This window comes from Micropterus salmoides, unplaced genomic scaffold (genome assembly GCF_014851395.1).
Source record: "Micropterus salmoides isolate LMB-PRFRI ecotype aquatic unplaced genomic scaffold, ASM1485139v1 Ms_hic_scaffold_2, whole genome shotgun sequence".
NCBI lineage: Eukaryota > Metazoa > Chordata > Actinopteri > Centrarchiformes > Centrarchidae > Micropterus > Micropterus salmoides.
In genome coordinates this window covers 38,708,425-38,726,438 of record NW_024041150.1, presented here as the reverse complement: position 1 = coordinate 38,726,438, position 18,014 = coordinate 38,708,425, and the positions used below count along the sequence as shown (strand labels likewise).

General features: G+C 38.7%; 2 protein-coding genes and 1 long non-coding RNA gene across 9 annotated transcripts; 1 reads left to right on the top strand and 2 right to left on the bottom strand.

Annotated features, from left to right (window-relative positions):
• Positions 1-400: 400 nt before the first annotated feature.
• On the bottom strand, positions 401-4,742 carry LOC119912946 (type-2 ice-structuring protein-like). 4 transcript variants are annotated; one of them, XM_038732234.1, is made up of 11 exons: positions 4,572-4,739; positions 3,985-4,030; positions 3,534-3,643; positions 3,242-3,376; positions 2,913-2,998; positions 2,124-2,197; positions 1,963-2,013; positions 1,769-1,878; positions 1,480-1,614; positions 1,018-1,126; positions 401-782 (listed from the first exon to the last, which is right to left on the bottom strand). In XM_038732234.1, exons 3-11 carry the CDS (start codon positions 3,552-3,554, stop codon positions 700-702), a joined length of 804 nt encoding a protein of 267 aa, XP_038588162.1. In that variant the 5' UTR covers positions 3,555-3,643; positions 3,985-4,030; positions 4,572-4,739; the 3' UTR covers positions 401-699. The 4 variants fall into 4 exon arrangements, with proteins under 4 accessions (XP_038588162.1, XP_038588161.1, XP_038588163.1 ...); XM_038732233.1 differs by lacking the exon at positions 3,985-4,030; XM_038732235.1 differs by lacking the exons at positions 1,963-2,013; positions 3,985-4,030 and having other exon boundaries at positions 4,572-4,741.
• Positions 4,743-9,087: 4,345 nt separating this feature from the next.
• LOC119912966 lies at positions 9,088-12,564 on the top strand. Of its 2 annotated transcripts, none has more exons than XR_005446311.1 (2): positions 9,088-9,139; positions 11,654-12,564. It is a non-coding gene; the product is annotated as an uncharacterized LOC119912966 (long non-coding RNA). The 2 variants fall into 2 exon arrangements; XR_005446310.1 differs by lacking the exon at positions 9,088-9,139 and adding an exon at positions 9,297-10,625.
• A 1,308-nt stretch (positions 12,565-13,872) lies between these two features.
• LOC119912951 (ladderlectin-like) lies at positions 13,873-15,830 on the bottom strand. Of its 3 annotated transcripts, XM_038732242.1 has the most exons (7): positions 15,812-15,830; positions 15,589-15,685; positions 15,429-15,479; positions 15,235-15,344; positions 14,941-15,075; positions 14,525-14,633; positions 13,873-14,278 (listed from the first exon to the last, which is right to left on the bottom strand). In XM_038732242.1, the coding sequence occupies exons 2-7, from the start codon at positions 15,647-15,649 to the stop codon at positions 14,208-14,210; spliced, it is 537 nt and encodes a 178-aa protein (XP_038588170.1). In that variant the 5' UTR covers positions 15,650-15,685; positions 15,812-15,830; the 3' UTR covers positions 13,873-14,207. The 3 variants fall into 3 exon arrangements, with proteins under 3 accessions (XP_038588170.1, XP_038588172.1, XP_038588171.1); XM_038732244.1 differs by lacking the exon at positions 15,429-15,479 and having other exon boundaries at positions 15,812-15,829; XM_038732243.1 differs by lacking the exon at positions 15,812-15,830 and having other exon boundaries at positions 15,589-15,703.
• Positions 15,831-18,014: the final 2,184 nt, after the last annotated feature.

Genomic DNA, 18,014 nt, shown 5'->3' with positions numbered 1-18,014 from the left:
ATCTGTTGCCATAAGTACACATTTGAAATGATACTGGAGTGCCCTTCATACAGGCCAGCACATCACTACAGTCACCTGCAAAGGGATGTTTCCTGTCAGACTGACCCAATAAATCTCAGGAGTTTCTGTGAGCTCATAGCTAGTTTTTCTACAATGACAGAGTTGTGATCCTTAAAAATGTTTATCTGAACAGAAGGACATTAGTCCTTTGTTCAGTTGACATTTTATGATAAAGGTTTGCAGCATTGATGCTATCCCCTCTTCTGTCAGTGAAATACAAATTAACTTTAAAAGTGTCCAACAAAATGACTGAGGTTCTGTCTTTAGATTGTTTACTTACTGAACAGTGAAGTTAAACCCTTAAATACATCAGATTTAAAAGAAAGTCACAGACCAGCTTGTTTTAATGCTTGAGACTTTTAATTTGTGTAACACAACAAAGCACAGTTCACTCTGCAGAATAAGTTTGTGCTAAAAGCATTCTTTTCATAACACATTCAGTCTGCTCCTATGAAAGGCACAAAGCCTCAGAGACAGTCCAGATCTTCTTAATTCCCTTGTCGCTTCGTTCCTTAAGTAGCGTTACCGCGATAGAAAATAAAATAGACATGAAATCATTTCAGGGTACATATGAGACTGATGGCATGAAGAGAGAGGAGTTTAACTTTTCACTTTTTCCAGGTGCTTCATGCCTCTGTATCAGCCCCAGAGTCCAAAGGTGTTCTTAACACAGACAGATGGAAGGTGATTGCCACACCTTATATCATCCCAGCATTTGTCACCTGTGTGTATGAGAAACATATGAGCATGAATGTTTGATGCATATGAAGATTAAAATCAAACATTTTGTCTCATTAAATAATAAATGGGGAAGCTTTCAGCCTTTGTAGAGGCATGTGATTGAGAAATGATGGATACATTTATGAACTGATCTCAAAGTTGACATTAATATAGCTTCTTATTCACATCAAGTACATTATTCTCATGAAAAATGTAATAATGTCTTTTCTGATTTACCTCCATCATTCATTTGTAAACAGTACTGGCCATAAGGGTTATTTGGCTCTCCCTTGCACCAGTTTGCAAAGGTGAAAGGCGTACCATCACTCCAGAACCAAAAACCCCTCTAGAAAACATAAATTGAAAGTTAATGGATTTATACATAATATTAACAAAATCAAACACTGTAAATCACATATACTATAAAGACCAAAGACTCTCTCATTACAAAGTCTACTTTAAGTTCTCAGAAGACGAACAAAATCTGTCATTGCAGCAGTCTGTTTGTTTACGTTAAAGTAACAAACTCTAGTGGCTCTAAAAATTATGAGGAAGTCATGTGACCGTGATAGAGTGACAAAGTTCGCATAGGGAGGAAATCAGATCTCCTGAGCAACTGGATGTCAAACTTTTATTTCCAAGGTCAAGAAGGAACATTCAACCATAAAATATGACCTTTTGTAACAATGAATTATATACCTCTGCACCTTCAAAGCCTCCGAGCCATGTCAGTGGATTCCCATGAGTTTTATCTGATATCAGCCTTTGAATCCCGTGATACTCCTCAGCTCTACGTACGGATGCAAGGTGTGCACCTAAGGACAAACAGTTTCTCTACAGTGGAGACAAACAGACAAAGATGGGGTAGAAAAACATATGAAGACACCAAAGCAAGAGGAAGATGCAAAGTTACCAAGTGTGCAAGTCCATACAAACAGAACAAGTTCAACGTAGAAGCACTCTGCATCAAACCCAAATCATCTCCTACCTCAGCTTGAGCCCAAGTCATCGTTTGTGGAATGAAGAGGAAACAGCGACCGCTGATGTTAGTCCAACCACAGGGACAAGATGTTGACCTCTCCAAGATATGATGCTCTCCTGATCAAGTCAAAAGACGACAAGTGGGTCAAGTTGAGTCTCCAGACAAAGTTTACAAAACACAGTGAAGAAATATGTATTCACCTTCTTGAATTATTGCCACTTCCCCACCTTCATCCTTTGCTTCTGAAAGAGCTGAACAGTTAAACACACCAGTTAGTGATTATACACAGCAACATGATGGATATAGACAGTTTGTCTTTTCCCTCACAAACAACACACATGTTGTAAACAGCGACTCTCACCAGCAGCTCTGGTCAGCGTGATCACGGCACAAAGAAGTGTAGACAGAATCAGCGTCTTCATGGTGGAGGGGATTCTGATTTAAAAGTTGATGATTATCGTCAACAAAGAGAGAGACGTGTTAGTAATACTTCAGAAACAGATGTAGTGACTGCTGTCCTCCTACATATGACTAACTATTATATGTGGGCTTAGACAAGTCATCCATTCAACGCCTTCAGTTAGTCCAAAATGCTGCTGCCTGCCTCTTGACAGGAAAGAAAAAGAGGGACCACATCACACTTCTCTTGCGCTCCATCCACTGGCATCCTGTTCATTACAGGATTGATTTTAAAATCTTACTTTTAAATGTCTTAATGGATTGGCGCCGCTTTACTTAATGGAGCTTCTTTGCGTTCACTCCAACTAGAGTGCTGAGCTCTACCAATCTCCTCCTCCTGGATGTACCCAGAAGCAGAGGCAATGGAGCCTTTGGTGTAGCTACCCCTAACCTGCCAATCCATTATCAGAACCACAACAACTCTTAAAAACACAACTCTTTTCTTTGGCATTTCCTTTGAGTTAAGTTAGTTATTATCCCTGGCAATTTTAATATCACTATAAATCATAAACTGTATGTTATAATCTTGTATTGCAGTACTTTAATGGTGCATTTACTTTTTTATTGATTTATGTTTAACCTGTAAAGCACCTTGGTCATCCTTGGTTATTTTAAGTGTCCTATATAAATAAAATTGATATGACAGAGAACAAAATAGAAATTTAGTGATTGAGAGAAATGTGAAGCAAACCTGCTGGAGGACTGTCTTCTCTTCTTCTCAGTGTCAGCCTGAGTAGATGCTGAGAAAGACCAAGACCCGCTCTTACATACAGTAAACTGACCAAGAGGAAGAGGAACAGCATCTGTCATTGCAGCAGTCTGTCTGTTTACGTTAAAGTAACAAACCCTCTACTGGCTGTAAAAATTATGAGGAAGTCATGTGACCGTGATAGAGTGACGAAGTTCGCATAGGGAGGAAGTCAGATCTCCTGAGCAACTGGATGTCAAACTTTTATTTCCAAGGTCAAGAAGGAACATTCAACCATAAAATGTGACTTTTGATAACAATGAATTCTATACTTTTGCATCTTCAAAGCCTCCGAGCCATGTCAGTGGATTCCCATAATTTTTATCTGCCATCAGCCTTTGAATCCCGTGATACTCTTCAGCTCTACGTATAGATGCAAGGTGTGCACCTAAGGACAGACAGTTTCTCTACAGTGGAGACAAACACAAAAAGATGGGGTAGAAAAACAACATAAGAGGACACCAAAGTGAGAGGAAGATGCAAAGTTACCAAGTGTGCAAGTCCATACAAACAGAACAAGTTCAACGTAGAAGCACTCTGCATCAAACCCAAATCATATCATACCTCAACTTGAGCCCAAGTCATGGTTCGTGGAACGAAGAGGTAACAGCGACCGCTGATCTTAGTCCAACCACTGGGACAACATGTTGACCTCTCCAAGATATGATGCTCTTCTGAGCAAGACAAAAGAAGAGAAATGGATCAAGTTGAGTCTCTAGACAAAGTTTACAAAACACAGTGAAGAAATATGTATTCACCTTCTTTGATTCTGAAAGAGCAGAACAGTTAAACACACCAGTTAGTGATTATGTCTTCCAAACCTGCCAATCCATTATCAGAACCACAACAACTCTCTTAAAAACACATCTCTTTTCTTTGACATTTCCTTTTTAACCTGTAAAGCACCTTGGTCATCCTTGGTTATTTTAAGTGTCCTATTTAAAATATAATTGATATTTATATGACGGAGAACAAAATAGAAATTTAGTGATTGAGAGAGAAAAGTGAAGCAAACCTGCTGGAGGATTATCTTCTTCTCAGTGTCAGCCTGAGTGTAGATGCTGAGAAAGACCAAGACCCGCTCTTACATACAGTAAACTGACCATCTATCAGTCACAAAGTATGTTTACATAAGTACATACATCATACATACTCCACCTTAGTTGATGGTAGATTATAAAAGAGATGCATACATAATTAACCATTATCAGATTTACAGCCGTTCAGTTGGCATCAGCTGTCCCACTGTTAAAGACTAATCTTTCTTTCAAGGCAGTGAGACGGTGTAACACGACAGTCTGCCATCTGCAAGCTATAGTTAGAAATTAAATCAATGATCATAGCTGAATGTTTCATGTTTTTTCTTCTTGAAATATGGCAACTTGTTTCACTTCTACAAAACTAAATGGAAAAAAAATATACACCCATAATGGGTTATTTTTGACCCAACTTCTGGGTTAAATACCTGACCCAAATGTTGGGTTAAAAAAAACCAACATTGTATTTAATATAACCCAACTTCTGGGTCAAAAGAACAACCCCAATATCTGGGTTGAAATAGTATGAGTATGCCTTATTTCAGAAAATAAAACTTTGTCTTACATTATATCTGTCACGGTGTGGTGCAGGCAGTAGAAGAAGAGGAGGAGTCCAAAGTTCCAGTTCAAATGTTTCACTAATAAAGCAACTCCAAAAGGTACAGAGAGGCAGGTTGTACACACACTAAACAAGACTGCAAAGTAGAACGGCCAAAGACTGACTGAACTGAAGGAACTAAATACTAACAAAGATGAACATTGATTAACAGAACACAGGTGGAACAGATGATGATGATAGTAATTAACTAAACACAGGTGATGCAAATTAACTAAATGATAGAAACCATGGAAACAGATGGCTGGAAAACAGAACAAAGGAAGACATGTGACTGTGACAATATTACACACTTCAAGCACTTTTACTTTTACATTTTTATTGCATTAAATTACATTAAACTCTATAAAAAAAATAGAAAAATAAACAACCGTCAAACATTCTTTCTCAAACATTCAATAACTGGATTAAACTTGAGGCTTAAAGTTTTCAAACATTGGTTGTGTCATATCATGTGTGACTTTACACGGACTTTAAGCTAGTTAGGTGTACATGGCAACCACAGAATTACCATGGCTAACGCTAGTCTCAATGTAGCAACTAAGCCATGTTAATTTTTTCAGAAAATGGTGCTAAACTAGCAACGGGGACATGGACACAGAAAAGTTTACGTTACATCAACACTGAAAATACTCGCTTACCTTGTATACACCACAAAGTTGCACCAAAGAACCACAGGCCAAAATGAATCGAGTGCGAAGCAACGGTTATTTTAAACAACTGTTGTAAGAAAATTCCAGAACAACTGCGGGGTGGTTGCTATACATTCATGCCAATAAAGTTAATCTGAATTTGAGAGAGAGAAAGCCAAAACATGGGTTACTCTTTGAAAAATAAACCAGAAACCCAAACAACACAGGAATTGGGTCAAAATATTAGCACTATAACCCAGAAAATGGTTAATCTCTGAACAAATAACCCATAATTTTAACCCAACACAACTAACCCAGAAAATGGGTTGAAGAAATAACCCAGGAGTTTTTAGTGTCTAGACCTACCTTCAGCATACAGAAGAACAAGGAGTACTGTCCTAGAAGTGATGGTACAGCTCCCACAGAACCTGAAGACTTGCACAAAAGTTACTTTGTGCAAGTCCAAGCCAAGTGTCAAGTTTTTTTTAATAATAAGTGTTCCATCCGCTGTGCAACATGGTTATTTCTAGAGAATACGCTTTGGTGTCCAGTTTCTGTTCAATACAATTATTTTACTTTTGTTTTCATCTACACAAACGTATCAGTAAGGTCACTTTAAATGATCATACTTGCTTGCTGCCTAGTCTGTTGTTTTTGCCTGTATCTGTTGTTACCTTAATATGGACATGTACCCAACAAAACAACAAGCATTGATGTGAAGGGTCTGCATATGATCTGCCTTCTCTAATAGCTCAGGCAGCCAATTCAATATTATTTATCAAGCATCTATGAACGATATCTTTACAGCATAAAGAATTGGTGGCAATTACCTGGGAGCTGCCTATTGTTGAATGAAGTCTACAAGCGCACCGGTAAAAGCTCTCCTGTTCAACACAGCTTGGATGCTCATTTCAGTTAAAAATAAATATTAATACAATTATTAATATTTACAATTATTAATTATAATTAATAAATACGGGGCACCACCCTGGAATCAGGGACTAATAACCAAATATGAGCCAAGTATGAACAATGAACAATAACTTTAGCAAGTAAATCACTGTTAACTATTCTAAGCAAAAATAAAATAAAGTCAATAAACAAAATCATACAAAAACATACAACAATTCAGCAAGCATGTGTGTGTGTGTGTCTGTGTGTGTGTGGGCGTGTGAGAGACTAAGGAGGGGGAGGGACTAAGAGATGGGGGTGGATCTGACCACGTGGGTGGTGCCAGATCCGGTTGTGCTAGAGGCCAGCTGATTTTGGAATCAAGATGGCGGTTCAAACCATGTGATTTCAAGATCAAGATGGTGGAAAATCACTGTCCCCTGAACAAAAAAAAATGGGGACGCACTCTGATGCTAGCCTGCTGTGGATCACAAGTCTGGTTAGATTCAGTGATCACGTGGTGTGTGCATGTGAGGTTAGTAAGCAGAAGGAGGAGAGAAAGGCACAGAGCCAAGCTATATACATACAGTATACCACAAACTATCTTACAGCCACCAGCAGTGAACGATTCATTCAGCAGCGGTTGCTGCTTTGGATTAGATAGAATGTGCAATTGTATCTGTTCACAGACAAAAGAAACAAACACCAAAAATCCTAATTACTGTTGAAAACACTCAGCTACAACATTATCAAATGAGAGGGACGGTAGTGAACTTGCATTCAGCAACCGTGTTCCCTGGCTTGATAAAAATACTGATACGTTTTCACACAGTAATAGGAATAAAGCATCACGGGCCAGCAGGTGGTACCGGACACAACAACGTGTGTTGCATGGAAAACACACAGCAATAAACAAGACATGTGGTCTTTAAATATCCCTTGGAGTTTCTTAAAAGAAATTCACCATATGAAGCTTATAAGTAAGTTACAATAACAAGGTTATAGAACTATCTGCTGCCCAGACCTACTAAAGACTCTTACATGTCGCTTTGATAGCGAGTAGATGCGTCAGTCCTTTTGGGAAATCGGCGGAGTTTCTCTCAGCTCGGTTCTGACGATGCCGGTAGGTTCCACAGCACAGCTGATTCTTTGGCGGCAGCGACAGTAAAGTGAAGTCGACGTTGGTTGAGAAGGTATAACACGGAGATGATCTTCTCTCAGTTAAACACAGAGTTTATCCGTCTTCTTCTGCAGGCACGAAACGTTATCTTGTGTATAGCAGTTTCTTTAGGGATCCAAAATTGTGTTGGTAAAAATAATAGAGGTAAAAAGAAAGAAGAAAACAGATTTGCTCGTCCAGCGAGTGAAGCCTGTATTCAGGAACAAAGAAAGTTGCAGAAAGGCAAAGTTTGTTTACCTCCTTACAGTCCTCTGGAGAACTGGGAATTGCAAAGAGGGTTCTGAGGTGTTTGGTTTCATGTTTGGTTTCATACCTCTGTTGACAAAATGGCTGTACTTCCTGGGATAACTCCACCCCCTGAAAGCTTTAGCCAATACAAACCTTTGGTTTGGTTTTAAAAGTTAGAGTTAACTAGGTGTGAATTAACTGACAGGCCATTTGGGCTTTCTATTGTTCTCTGACCTCCTTTGTGTAGTCAAGCCGTATGGTGGGCTTGTAGGCTGGGGTCAGGCTTGTAGGATATCAGAAGGCCCAGTCTTTGTTCTACCAGACTGTGAGGCCCAGCAATTTAGTAACAGTATGTGTCTGGTGTCCATGTCTAGCTTTGTTCCTGTTGTGTCTTAGTCTTTCACCTGTTCACTTGCCCCCTACTCGTTTGCCCTGGTATTTAAGTCCTGAATTCTGTTCTGTCTTTCTTACATCCTTGTCGTCGCATGTTGAGTGTTCTGTCCTGTGTCTATGTTTTTGGATAACCCTGCTTTTTGCCATGCTTTGGATTCTAAGCTGTGAGTTTTTGGTGTCAGTGTGTGGAGCTGTAAGTGCTAAAATTGTTTCCATGACTATTCGGCTCATTGATGGTTGTGACGGGCCAAAATCATCAGCATTGCTTGTCCTGTGGATAATAAATGAAGCGTCATCTCCACCTTCAATTTAACTGAAAACGCATTACTGTGTATAGTCAGTGGTGAGATGACGTCCCTCACCAACTCGCTGACAAAATTTATGCCTTCGCGGTCAGAATTCTTCCTCTCCTCTCCGCATGTCTCTGTCTACCTGCCCTACTGGCAGCTCCTAACCACTTGAGAGACCTCTCAAGCTGTCTTAAATAACTGGGAGAGTAAGAGTGATTCTTAGCTTTGAGAAATGTGATAACTTGCTTTTATTCATAAGTTTTATAGTAGGAGTAAATTTCATGAATTGTCAGCACTTAGGACTAAAATTGCACTTTGAGAAGCTTGATAATTTCGTGGTTAATAAATCCCATGCCACCACTGCTCCATACTTTACTGTTCTCTGTAATAAACCAGTTCTACGTGGTGGCAATAAAAATGACCCTCAGACGGCCTTGTAAAATAATGTTTTAGACACGTTTCTATAAAGTATATTTGGAGATTTAGTTAGTCAGGAAATCTAGCTCAATCATTCTATTATAGAGCAACTGCAGATAATAATAATAATAATCCTTATTTGTAGAGCACTTTTCAAAAAAAAGTTACAAAGTGCTTTAACAAGTGTAAAGAATAATACAAAAAAGAGCATGAAAACATTGAAAAGACTAAAATACAGATTAATATAAAATTTGTAAAATACAATAAAATAAAGGGATAAAATAAAGTCAAATAAGATCGGGAAAGGCTCTCCTATAAAAGTATGTTTTAAGAAGAGACTTAAAAGAGTTCACTGACTCAGCCGACCTGATTTCCTCGGGCAGGCTGTTCCAGAGCCTCGGGGCCCTGACAGCAAACGCTCTGCCCCCTTTAGTTTTCAGTCGAGACTCTGGAACAGACAACAGACCTCTGCCCGAGGATCTCAAGGTACGTGCTGGTGTGTATGGGACTAAAAGGTCAGAAATATAACAAGGCGAGAGGCCATGAAGAGCTTTAAAAGTGATCAATAGAATTTTAAAGTCAATTCTAAAACATACTGGGAGCCAGTGTAATGAAGCTAAAATAGGAGTAATGTGGTCATATTTCTTTGTTCTGGTTAAAAGCCTGGCAGCTGAGTTCTGGACAGTCTGGAGTTGATCAATAGATTTTTGGGTTAAATAGGTGAAAAGGCTGTTGCAATAATCCAGGTTATCACATCCAGCCAGCATAGAAAAATATATTGAGAGAACAAACATGGGAGGCAGGAATTGGCATCATCAGTGTTACATATCGTTAGTATGACTAGTCCTTTTAATAGCAAAGGAAAAGCTACCCTGTGGGATCTCTCAGAGGCCTTAGAGGAGATAGCCGTTGGAGGGGAACAGTTTTCTTGAAGGCCCACTCTCATTCAATAGATGCAATTTGCCACACATAGCTTAGTATTAACCTATGTTAGTCAGTGTTAAATAGACATGAAAGTACAAGAGATGAAATGGTCAACCTTAATGTGTTTGTCAGACATGGCTGACAGGGTCACCTCACCCACGTCCTCCTGTTTGTTGTCAGGAATGATTTCCACTGGGGTTGCAGCTGAAAATACTGTAAGAAAAGGAGTTATTAACACAATATTACATTTATACGTCTTTCAGCCAAGGTGCTTTAGGGAGTAGATGTTAATTCATTAACAGTAAGCAACGTGTCACTTTTAGAAATGTAGCCCATATGTGGGCTATGATTAAATTAACCTAATTGTTTTCCCACATTAAAAGCCTCAGGCACTGAATAAGTGGTCTTTTAAGAAATTCTTCTCACTTAAAAAATCTGATTAATTTATGTAACACACTCCAAAGTGCTCAAACATTGTTCAATGAAAAATCCATTCAAGCCATAACAACTGTTCAAAAAGTGGTCGAAAGACTATCTCAACATTTACTAAAATAACTCACCCCCCTACATCCAGATAACAAAGGGTGAACCGGTACTAGTCTCTATAATATAAGATACTAACCCAAAATAAACACATTCATATTTTTAATTCAAAGTGCCTTAATAGGCATATACCAAACTATATGCTCATAATATTTAGCATCTCAATCACAAGTAACTGGCTTTGTTGGCTGCCACAGTGTTAGATTGAGAAGTCTCTTTGAACACCTCCTATCCAGCCACTATCAATGTGCAATCTTCCTAATTGCCAGTACCAAGCCGGGCTCTCCAGTTGCTGGTTCCAAGCTCAGCTTTCCAGTTGCTGGTACCAAGCCCAGAAAGGGCTTGAAAATATCTTTAGGCACTCTTAATGGCCCCCCAGGTTCCTAGCAGTCCAACAGTGTCCACTGGGTCCATACTGGCTGGTCCGTACTGTCAGGATTGGTGCTGTGAGCTCAGGCCAGTTACTGGTTTTGGAACCTAAATGCAGGACACAATGGCAGAACAGGTAGGCTACTGTCTTTTAGTATTTATTAGTGTTACATCCCATAGTGCTATGGGTATCGGGACATACCATAAAACTTTGATTAATAGCCTGGGCTTTTATTTGCTAAAATCACTGAATTGACCCTGCCTTTAAATCTATACAACAATTACACTTTGGGGCTTGATGTTTCCGTTAAATTAACTGAACGATTGAATTGTGGAGAAACCAACCGATCTAACAATGTGTAGCATGATACTGACATATTAATCAAAAGTTTAAACATTTATATTTGTATTAATGACCTAAGCAGCTTAGAAGCAGCTAAAGCAGGCGACCCCATGGGGTTTACAAGGTTTTATACATCCAAAGTACAGACCAGGCGTTTAATCCAGGCCTGCGTTTATTTGTCAAAATGTGTTCCCACACCAGGCCAGTAAACGGTGTAGGCGGCAATTTGGGACTTGGTTATTAATTGAAGTTTTGAGGGAAACATAAACCAGATGTAATTGGTATTTGAAAGGATATTTATTTAAAAAAAAGGCTAATAGAGCTAACAAAAAACAAAACCAAAAACTTCTCTGACTAAAATACTTTGCGTTAACAATATTAGATTTTATACAGCGTTGCTCATTCATCACTTACCAAACTGGAATTTCCTTAATGAATGATAAATTGCTGGAATTCTCTTCCAGCCTGTTATTCATTTAAAATAGCTACAGGCCTGTTTATTAAGCTGTAACCTGACGGGACTAAATGCCGGTGGCAATAACTGAAGATGAAATATTAATGGAACAGATTAGACACAGTTTAGGCTACTCATGGCCCTGTGATTGTAAAGTGACAGTCCGACTCAGTAGGCCTATTAATGATTTTTATTTTGCAATGTAAAATGTGTCTATATATATATAATGTGTCTGATATCGACAGTATGAATGAGGAAATGTCAGACAGGTTAGGTTCACAGCATAAATTGCTGTTTTTTATCTGATCTCGCTCTCTGAAACGGAAAATCATTTCGGAGTTTTCACTAAACCCGCTTTCTGAAACAGGCCTCTGGTAAGTCCACTGGGTCTGACAGCTGCCCTGAACTGCAGTCCACAAAGGCTATTTACCCAGAAGGCAATCTTCGCTGGAACTCCTCCATTGGGCCAGCGGTAGCATGCAGCACCAATCAGTGACAACGTTGCAGGGGAACCCAGAAACTAGGCGGGACTTTCCTTTACTGCACAGCCAATCCGCAGCATGGGATTGCACAGCCTGCTTAGCATATCAGATGGAACATATGCACGGTGAAATTACAGATGGGTGCCAAAGGCCATAACAATTAGAAAAGAAAGTAACCAAACTTAACCCTGTGATGCACAAACTATGCAAACCCCTTCTAATGCACAAGATTGTGCAAAAATGACCTGTATGCATTTATGCATCTATGTAATTTCATGAACGGTTTCTTTGCTCTATCTTACTAAATTACTTTATTCAATCATTTAATAGTTTAAGTAGTCATTCAATATCTTGTATTTAATAACCACTTATTACCACTTTGCTTTGGTGTGCTGAATTTACAGCACAAGAAAAAACGTGTGTCATTGCGAAACAGCATGCAGCACAATAATCGCTTTATTTTCATTAACTTAATTTTTGGAAGCCAAAATCAAAATTGTGATTAAAATTTGACTAATTGCACAGTACTATTCAGAAGCTTGTACTTCTTAGAAATGTTCTGGATCAATGAAATACCAGGGATGTTGATTAATTGATAGTCGTTTATCTGCAAGTCATGTTGGAAACAACAACAGTGTTTTTCATAGAAGGGTTCGTTTTAGCTGTCTGTTTGCTTTGTTTGATGAAAACAAGATCAAACATACAGACGTTAAACTCAATACTTATTTTCTCATGGTGAATCATAAATAAAAACACATGTTTGGACAAATATAAACTTCAAACTTGGAAACTGTAACTTTTGTGTTTTTATGTTGCTTTTCTGTTTATTTTGCATATCAGAGTGTTGAACTTGGCATTAGCATTCTCCATGGTCAATGTGACCGTGGCAAAGGTTTACAAAGTGAGGGCCTCCTCAGGTGGGCTCACAGTTTCAGTGGAGACTCAGTGCATGGTAGGGAAAAAATAATACATTATCAAAAAGAGCTCACACAGAATAGCTTAAATGCATTTGATTTGGTTAAAGAGATAGTTCAGAGATGGAGTAGGCTAGTATTCATGTTTTGACAACTTCCCCAGTCAGAAACAAATACAGTGCCTTAGGAGGAGGCCCACATTGTCAGACTTTGAAAACCCCTGGGCTAGGGTTTATTGTAGGCCCACATGCGAACTGCAGCTATGTTGAGTTTATAATATTGAGGGATTTTGACTTACAGATACATGTAACATTAGTGCAATACTAATATTTGTACACTGCAGCTCTGTTGCAGTTCCAGTATAAAATACATATAGGAATACTGTCAACAGCCCAGGTCTGTTCTGTTGGGGTCATGTAGTCTCACATTGCATTACACTGAGTCTCACTTTAAAAGTTTATTTTATCACATGTAATGGATGCACGAGCTTTTGGTATGTCACAACACCAGTTAACAGTCGAAGTCAGATCTACTGTGTAATGTATTTTTTTCTTTTTCCATTTTTTTCTTTTGCAAGCACAAATAAGGTGCTTTTTACCAGCAGTATTCCCTTTACACAGTAGGAATAAAACATACTTACAGAAAGAAACTCCGGCCGCTACTGTCAGTGATGCTTGGACTGTCTGGAGAGAGTGGCGTTAACGTAACGTTTTGAAAAAATACTGAATACTGCTCCTGTAAATTGGCTACATGTGCAGAAAAACAGCTGTTCAAAAGTCAGGATTTACTTGCTTTAATTTTTTATTTCAGCCGGTGGTGTTAGGAAAGATAGGCCCAGGCTAGATGTTTAGTAAAAAAAACACACTCCTTGCTGCTGTTATGAATATGATATTAGTTAAAGTTGGGAGAGACTGCTTGGTTTGGGGGTGAAGGGTGGTGGAAGTGAAAGCAGTGTTTTGCATAATTAGCCTATAATTTAGATAGTTATCAAGACTGACTGCCACATAATGATTTTCTATTATTTTTACTAGACATATTTAAAATTGTATTTGATTGAGGAGCATATATTTCTTGCAGCACCTCCTCTCGTTTCCAACAAGATAACTTCTTTAGATTGTTTACTGACTGCTGAACAGTGAAGTTAAACCCTTAAACACATCAGATTTAAAACAAACTCACAGACCAGCTTGTTTCAATGCTTCAAGGCTTTTAATTTGCATTAGACAATAAAGCACAGTTCACTCTGCAGAATAAGTTGGTGCTAAAAGCATTCTTTTCACACATTCAGTCTGCTCTTATTAAAGGCACAAGGCCTCAGAGACAGTCCAGATCTTCTTAATTCACTTGTCGCTTCATTCCTTAAGTTGCGTTACAGCGATAGAAAATAAAATAAAGACATGAAATGAGATATAGAGCCTTCAGGGTACATATGAGACTGATGGCATGAAGAGAGATGAGTTTAAAGAACATCTGCCCGTGTTTGTGATTTTTCCAGGTGCTTCATGCCTCTGTGTCAGCCCAGGAATCAGCTGGTTTTCTTTACACAGACGGATGGAAGGTGACTGTGACACTGCATATCATCCCAGCATTTGTTACCTGTGTGTATCAGAAAGACATGGGCGTGGTTATTTAGCAGAATGTATCATTTGATGCTGATGAAGATTAAAACCAAACATTTTGTATCATAAAAAAAATAAATGGAGAGGCTTTACAGCCTTGGCAGAGGTATGTGCTGAAGAAATGATGAATACATTTATGAACTGATCTCAAATGTGTCATTAATATGGCATTTATTGCCACCAATACTACATTACTGTCTTTGTAAAATAATTTCTGATTTACCTCCATCATTCATTTGTAAACAGTGCTGGCCCCTAATGTTATTTGGCTCTCCTTTGCACCAGTATGAAAAGGTGAAAGGCGTACCATCACTCCAGAACCAAAAACCCTCCTAGAAAACACAAATCAGAATTGAATAAATTTATAAATGACAATATAAACTGAATCAAACACTGTAAATACCAAGTACTACAAAGACCATAAAGCTCTGACAAAAAAATTTCATTATGAAGTCTAATATAAGTTCTCAGAAGAGGAACAACAGCATCAGTCATTTCATTGTCATGTGACGTTGTAATAGAGCAACAAAGTCTGCATAGGGAGGGGGTCACATCTCATGGCCTTCCTGAGCAAATGGAGGTCAAATTATTATTATGTCTAGAAAGAACCTTCAAACATAAAAAATGACTATTATATACCTCTGCACCGTCAGAGCCTCCGAGCCAAGTCTGTGGATTCCCATGAGTTTTATCTGCTATCAGCCTTTGAATCTGATGATACTCCTCAGCTCTACGTACAGATGCAAGGTGTGCACCTAAGGACAGACAGTTTCTCTACAGTGGAGACAAACACAAAAAGATGGGGTAGAAAAACAACATAAGAGGACAATAAAGCTAGAAGAAGATGCAAAGTAAAGTTAAGTGTGCAAGTCCATACAAACAGAACAAACTCAACGTAGAAGCACTCTGCATCAAATCCAAATCATCTTGTACCTCAGCCTGAGCCCAAGTCATGGTTCGTGGAACGAAGAGGAAACAGCGATCACTGATCTTAGTCCAACCACTGGGACAAGATGTTGACCTCTCCAAGATATGATGCTCTCCTGATCAAGTCAAAAGAAGACAAGTGGGTCAAGTTGAGTCTCCAGACAAAGTTTACAAAACACAGTGAAGAAATATGTATTCACCTTCTTGAATTATTGCCACTTCCCCACCTTCATCCTTTGCTTCTGAAAGAGCTGAACAGTTAAACACACCAGTTAGTGATTATGTCCATCATGTTGCTGTGTATTTTTCCTCACAAACTCAGTCAGAACACACACACATGTTGTAAACAGCGACTCTCACCAGCAGCTCTGGTCAGCGTGATCACGGCACAAAGAAGTGCAGACAGAATCAGCGTCTTCATGGTGGAGGTGATGCTGATTTAAAAGTTGATGATTACCTTCAACAAAGAGAGACAGACGTGTTAGTAATACTTCAGAAACAGAGGTAACGACCGCAGGCCTCCTACAAATAAGTGACAACAAAATAGAAAACAAAGAGATGGAGAGAGAAAAGTGAAGCAAACCTGCTGGAGGATTATCTTCTTCTTCTTCTCAGTGTCAGCCTTATATACAGTAAGCTGACCATCCAATAATGGCAATATATGTTTACATAAGTAAATATGTACATAAAACATATATACTCCACCTTAGTTGATGGTGGATTATAAAAGAGATGTATTCATAGTTAACCATCATCAGAATTGCAGCTGTTCAGATGACATCAGCTGTCACACTGTTGTTTACTTTGAAGGCTAGTCTTTCTTTCAAGGCAGTGAGGGGGTGTAACACGACTGTCTGCCACCTGTAAGCTACAAAAAGATAGATACAAAATCAATGATTATGGCTGAATGGTTCAGGGTATTTGTTTTAAATTATGGCAACTTCATTCACAAAACAATAGGCATCCTAAAAAATATGACAGATACGTCCATGGACTGCACTTATGTTACTCTTTGGCGCCATATCTAAAATCTCTGAAACCATAAAAGACTTACACTTTTACTATGTAAAAGCATGTATCATAAGACATGTGGGTGTGTGCTCATCAGGAAATACTTTAGTTTTATTACATTCATTTGTCAGATACCAAATACAAAAGCAAGAGTCTCATACAAATATAAGTGATGTATGTGTCATATTTTATTAATTCACTCATTCATTCGTATTGTCTTTTGCTGATTTTTGGCCTTTGAACCTAGAGAAGTAAATGTGAAGTCATACGGACTTGTTGATAGTTTCAGCGATTGTCAACCTGCCTCATAAGTATATATAAAAAATTAAAAAATAATAAAAATCCACCTCTCACCCCTTGCGGGGTGGTATGTGTCATCTTCAAGCTTGGGTCCTCTTCCAGAGGCCTGGGAGTTTGAGGGTTCTGCACAGTATCTTAGCTGTTCCTAGGACTGCACTCTACTGGACAGAGACCTCTGATGTTTTACCTGAAATCTGCTTTAGCCACTCTCCAGTTCAAAACAGCTTGGATGACAGCTCATTTCAGTTAATGTAGCAAAATACACGGTCAGTAACAGACTGGTTGTATTGAAAACAAAAATAGATTAATGGCCCCAAAAATACAGTAAACACTAAAAGGAAAGTTTTAAAAAGGAACATGGAAAGTTACCGTTCCTTTACTTGAGTTATTACCCTATCTACCCCGGAAGATACCCTACACGCTACTAGATGGGTGGAATCACCGACAATACAAACAGGCAAAAGTGTCCATGGTGGTGCTGTTTGTTGCATGAGACAAGGACCTCTTGGCAGCTGTGGGAGCTCATCTCTGCTTAAGACAGATGTGGTCTGAGTCCGACAATTTTCACCCATTCAAGACACACAAATAAACTTTATTCAAAATATTAAACTTAACAACAGTAATGCTTGTTCAGTCAGGCAGATTTGATATGTCCCTGCAAAGTGTGTCATGGTGTGGTTAATCAATATTGACATTCCCAAGCCATACAGTGCAGCTGTGTGAGACCACATCCTTCTGCTCACCTACAAAGCTCTTAATGGTCAGGAACCATCTTATCTTAAAGAGCTCATAGTACCTTACTACCCACCAGAGCACTGTGCTCCCAGAATGCAGGTTTACTTGTGGTTGAAAGAGTCTCTAAAAGTAGAATGGGAGCCAGAGCGTTCAGCAATCAAGCTTCTCTCTTGTGAGATCAGGTTCCAGTTTGTGTTCTGTAGGCAGAGACCATCTCTACATTTAAGAGGAAGCAGACCATCGTCAGTACAGAAATCGCAAATAAATTTAATAACTATTTCATTCAATTAGTGGAGGAGCTTGCTGAAAATTTTAAAGCAGTAAAACTGTCACAGGCAAATATAACAGACTCTTTGCAGTCCTTTCATATTAAGGAAGTTGACCAAGAGAAAGTTGCTAAAATCATTAAGAAATTAAATAATTCAAAGGCAAAGGATTGGTTTGGGTTGGATATTGCTGTTATTAAAACACACAGCTCCACTCTGATTAAACCAATAACACATCTGATAAACCTTTCCATTAGAGTTGGTAAATTTCCACAAACCTAACAGCGGTCATAACGCCAATTTTGAAGGTTGGTGCACCAGACCAAGTAAGCAATTATAGACCAATCTCTATCCTACCAGTTCTCTCAAAGATTCTGGAAAAACATTGTTGCAGAACAACTGGTTGACCACCTTGAAAATAATTTACTTATTTACCCTAAACAATTTGGATTTAGACCGGGGTATTCAACTGAA

Coding starts and splice junctions, on each gene's coding strand:
- LOC119912946 (XM_038732234.1), bottom strand. CDS start 3,554: ATGACTTGGGCTCAAGTTGAG. Junction 1,127..1,479: donor GAGGCTTTGAAGGTGCAGAG/GTATATAATTCA, acceptor TATGTTTTCTAG/AGGGGTTTTTGGTTCTGGAG. Junction 783..1,017: donor TTTACAAATGAATGATGGAG/GTAAATCAGAAA, acceptor TCATACACACAG/GTGACAAATGCTGGGATGAT.
- LOC119912951 (XM_038732242.1), bottom strand. CDS start 15,649: ATGAAGACGCTGATTCTGTCTGCACTTCTTTGTGCCGTGATCACGCTG. Junction 15,480..15,588: donor CACGCTGACCAGAGCTGCTG/GTGAGAGTCGCT, acceptor TTAACTGTTCAG/CTCTTTCAGAAGCAAAGGAT. Junction 15,345..15,428: donor AGTGGCAATAATTCAAGAAG/GTGAATACATAT, acceptor TGACTTGATCAG/GAGAGCATCATATCTTGGAG.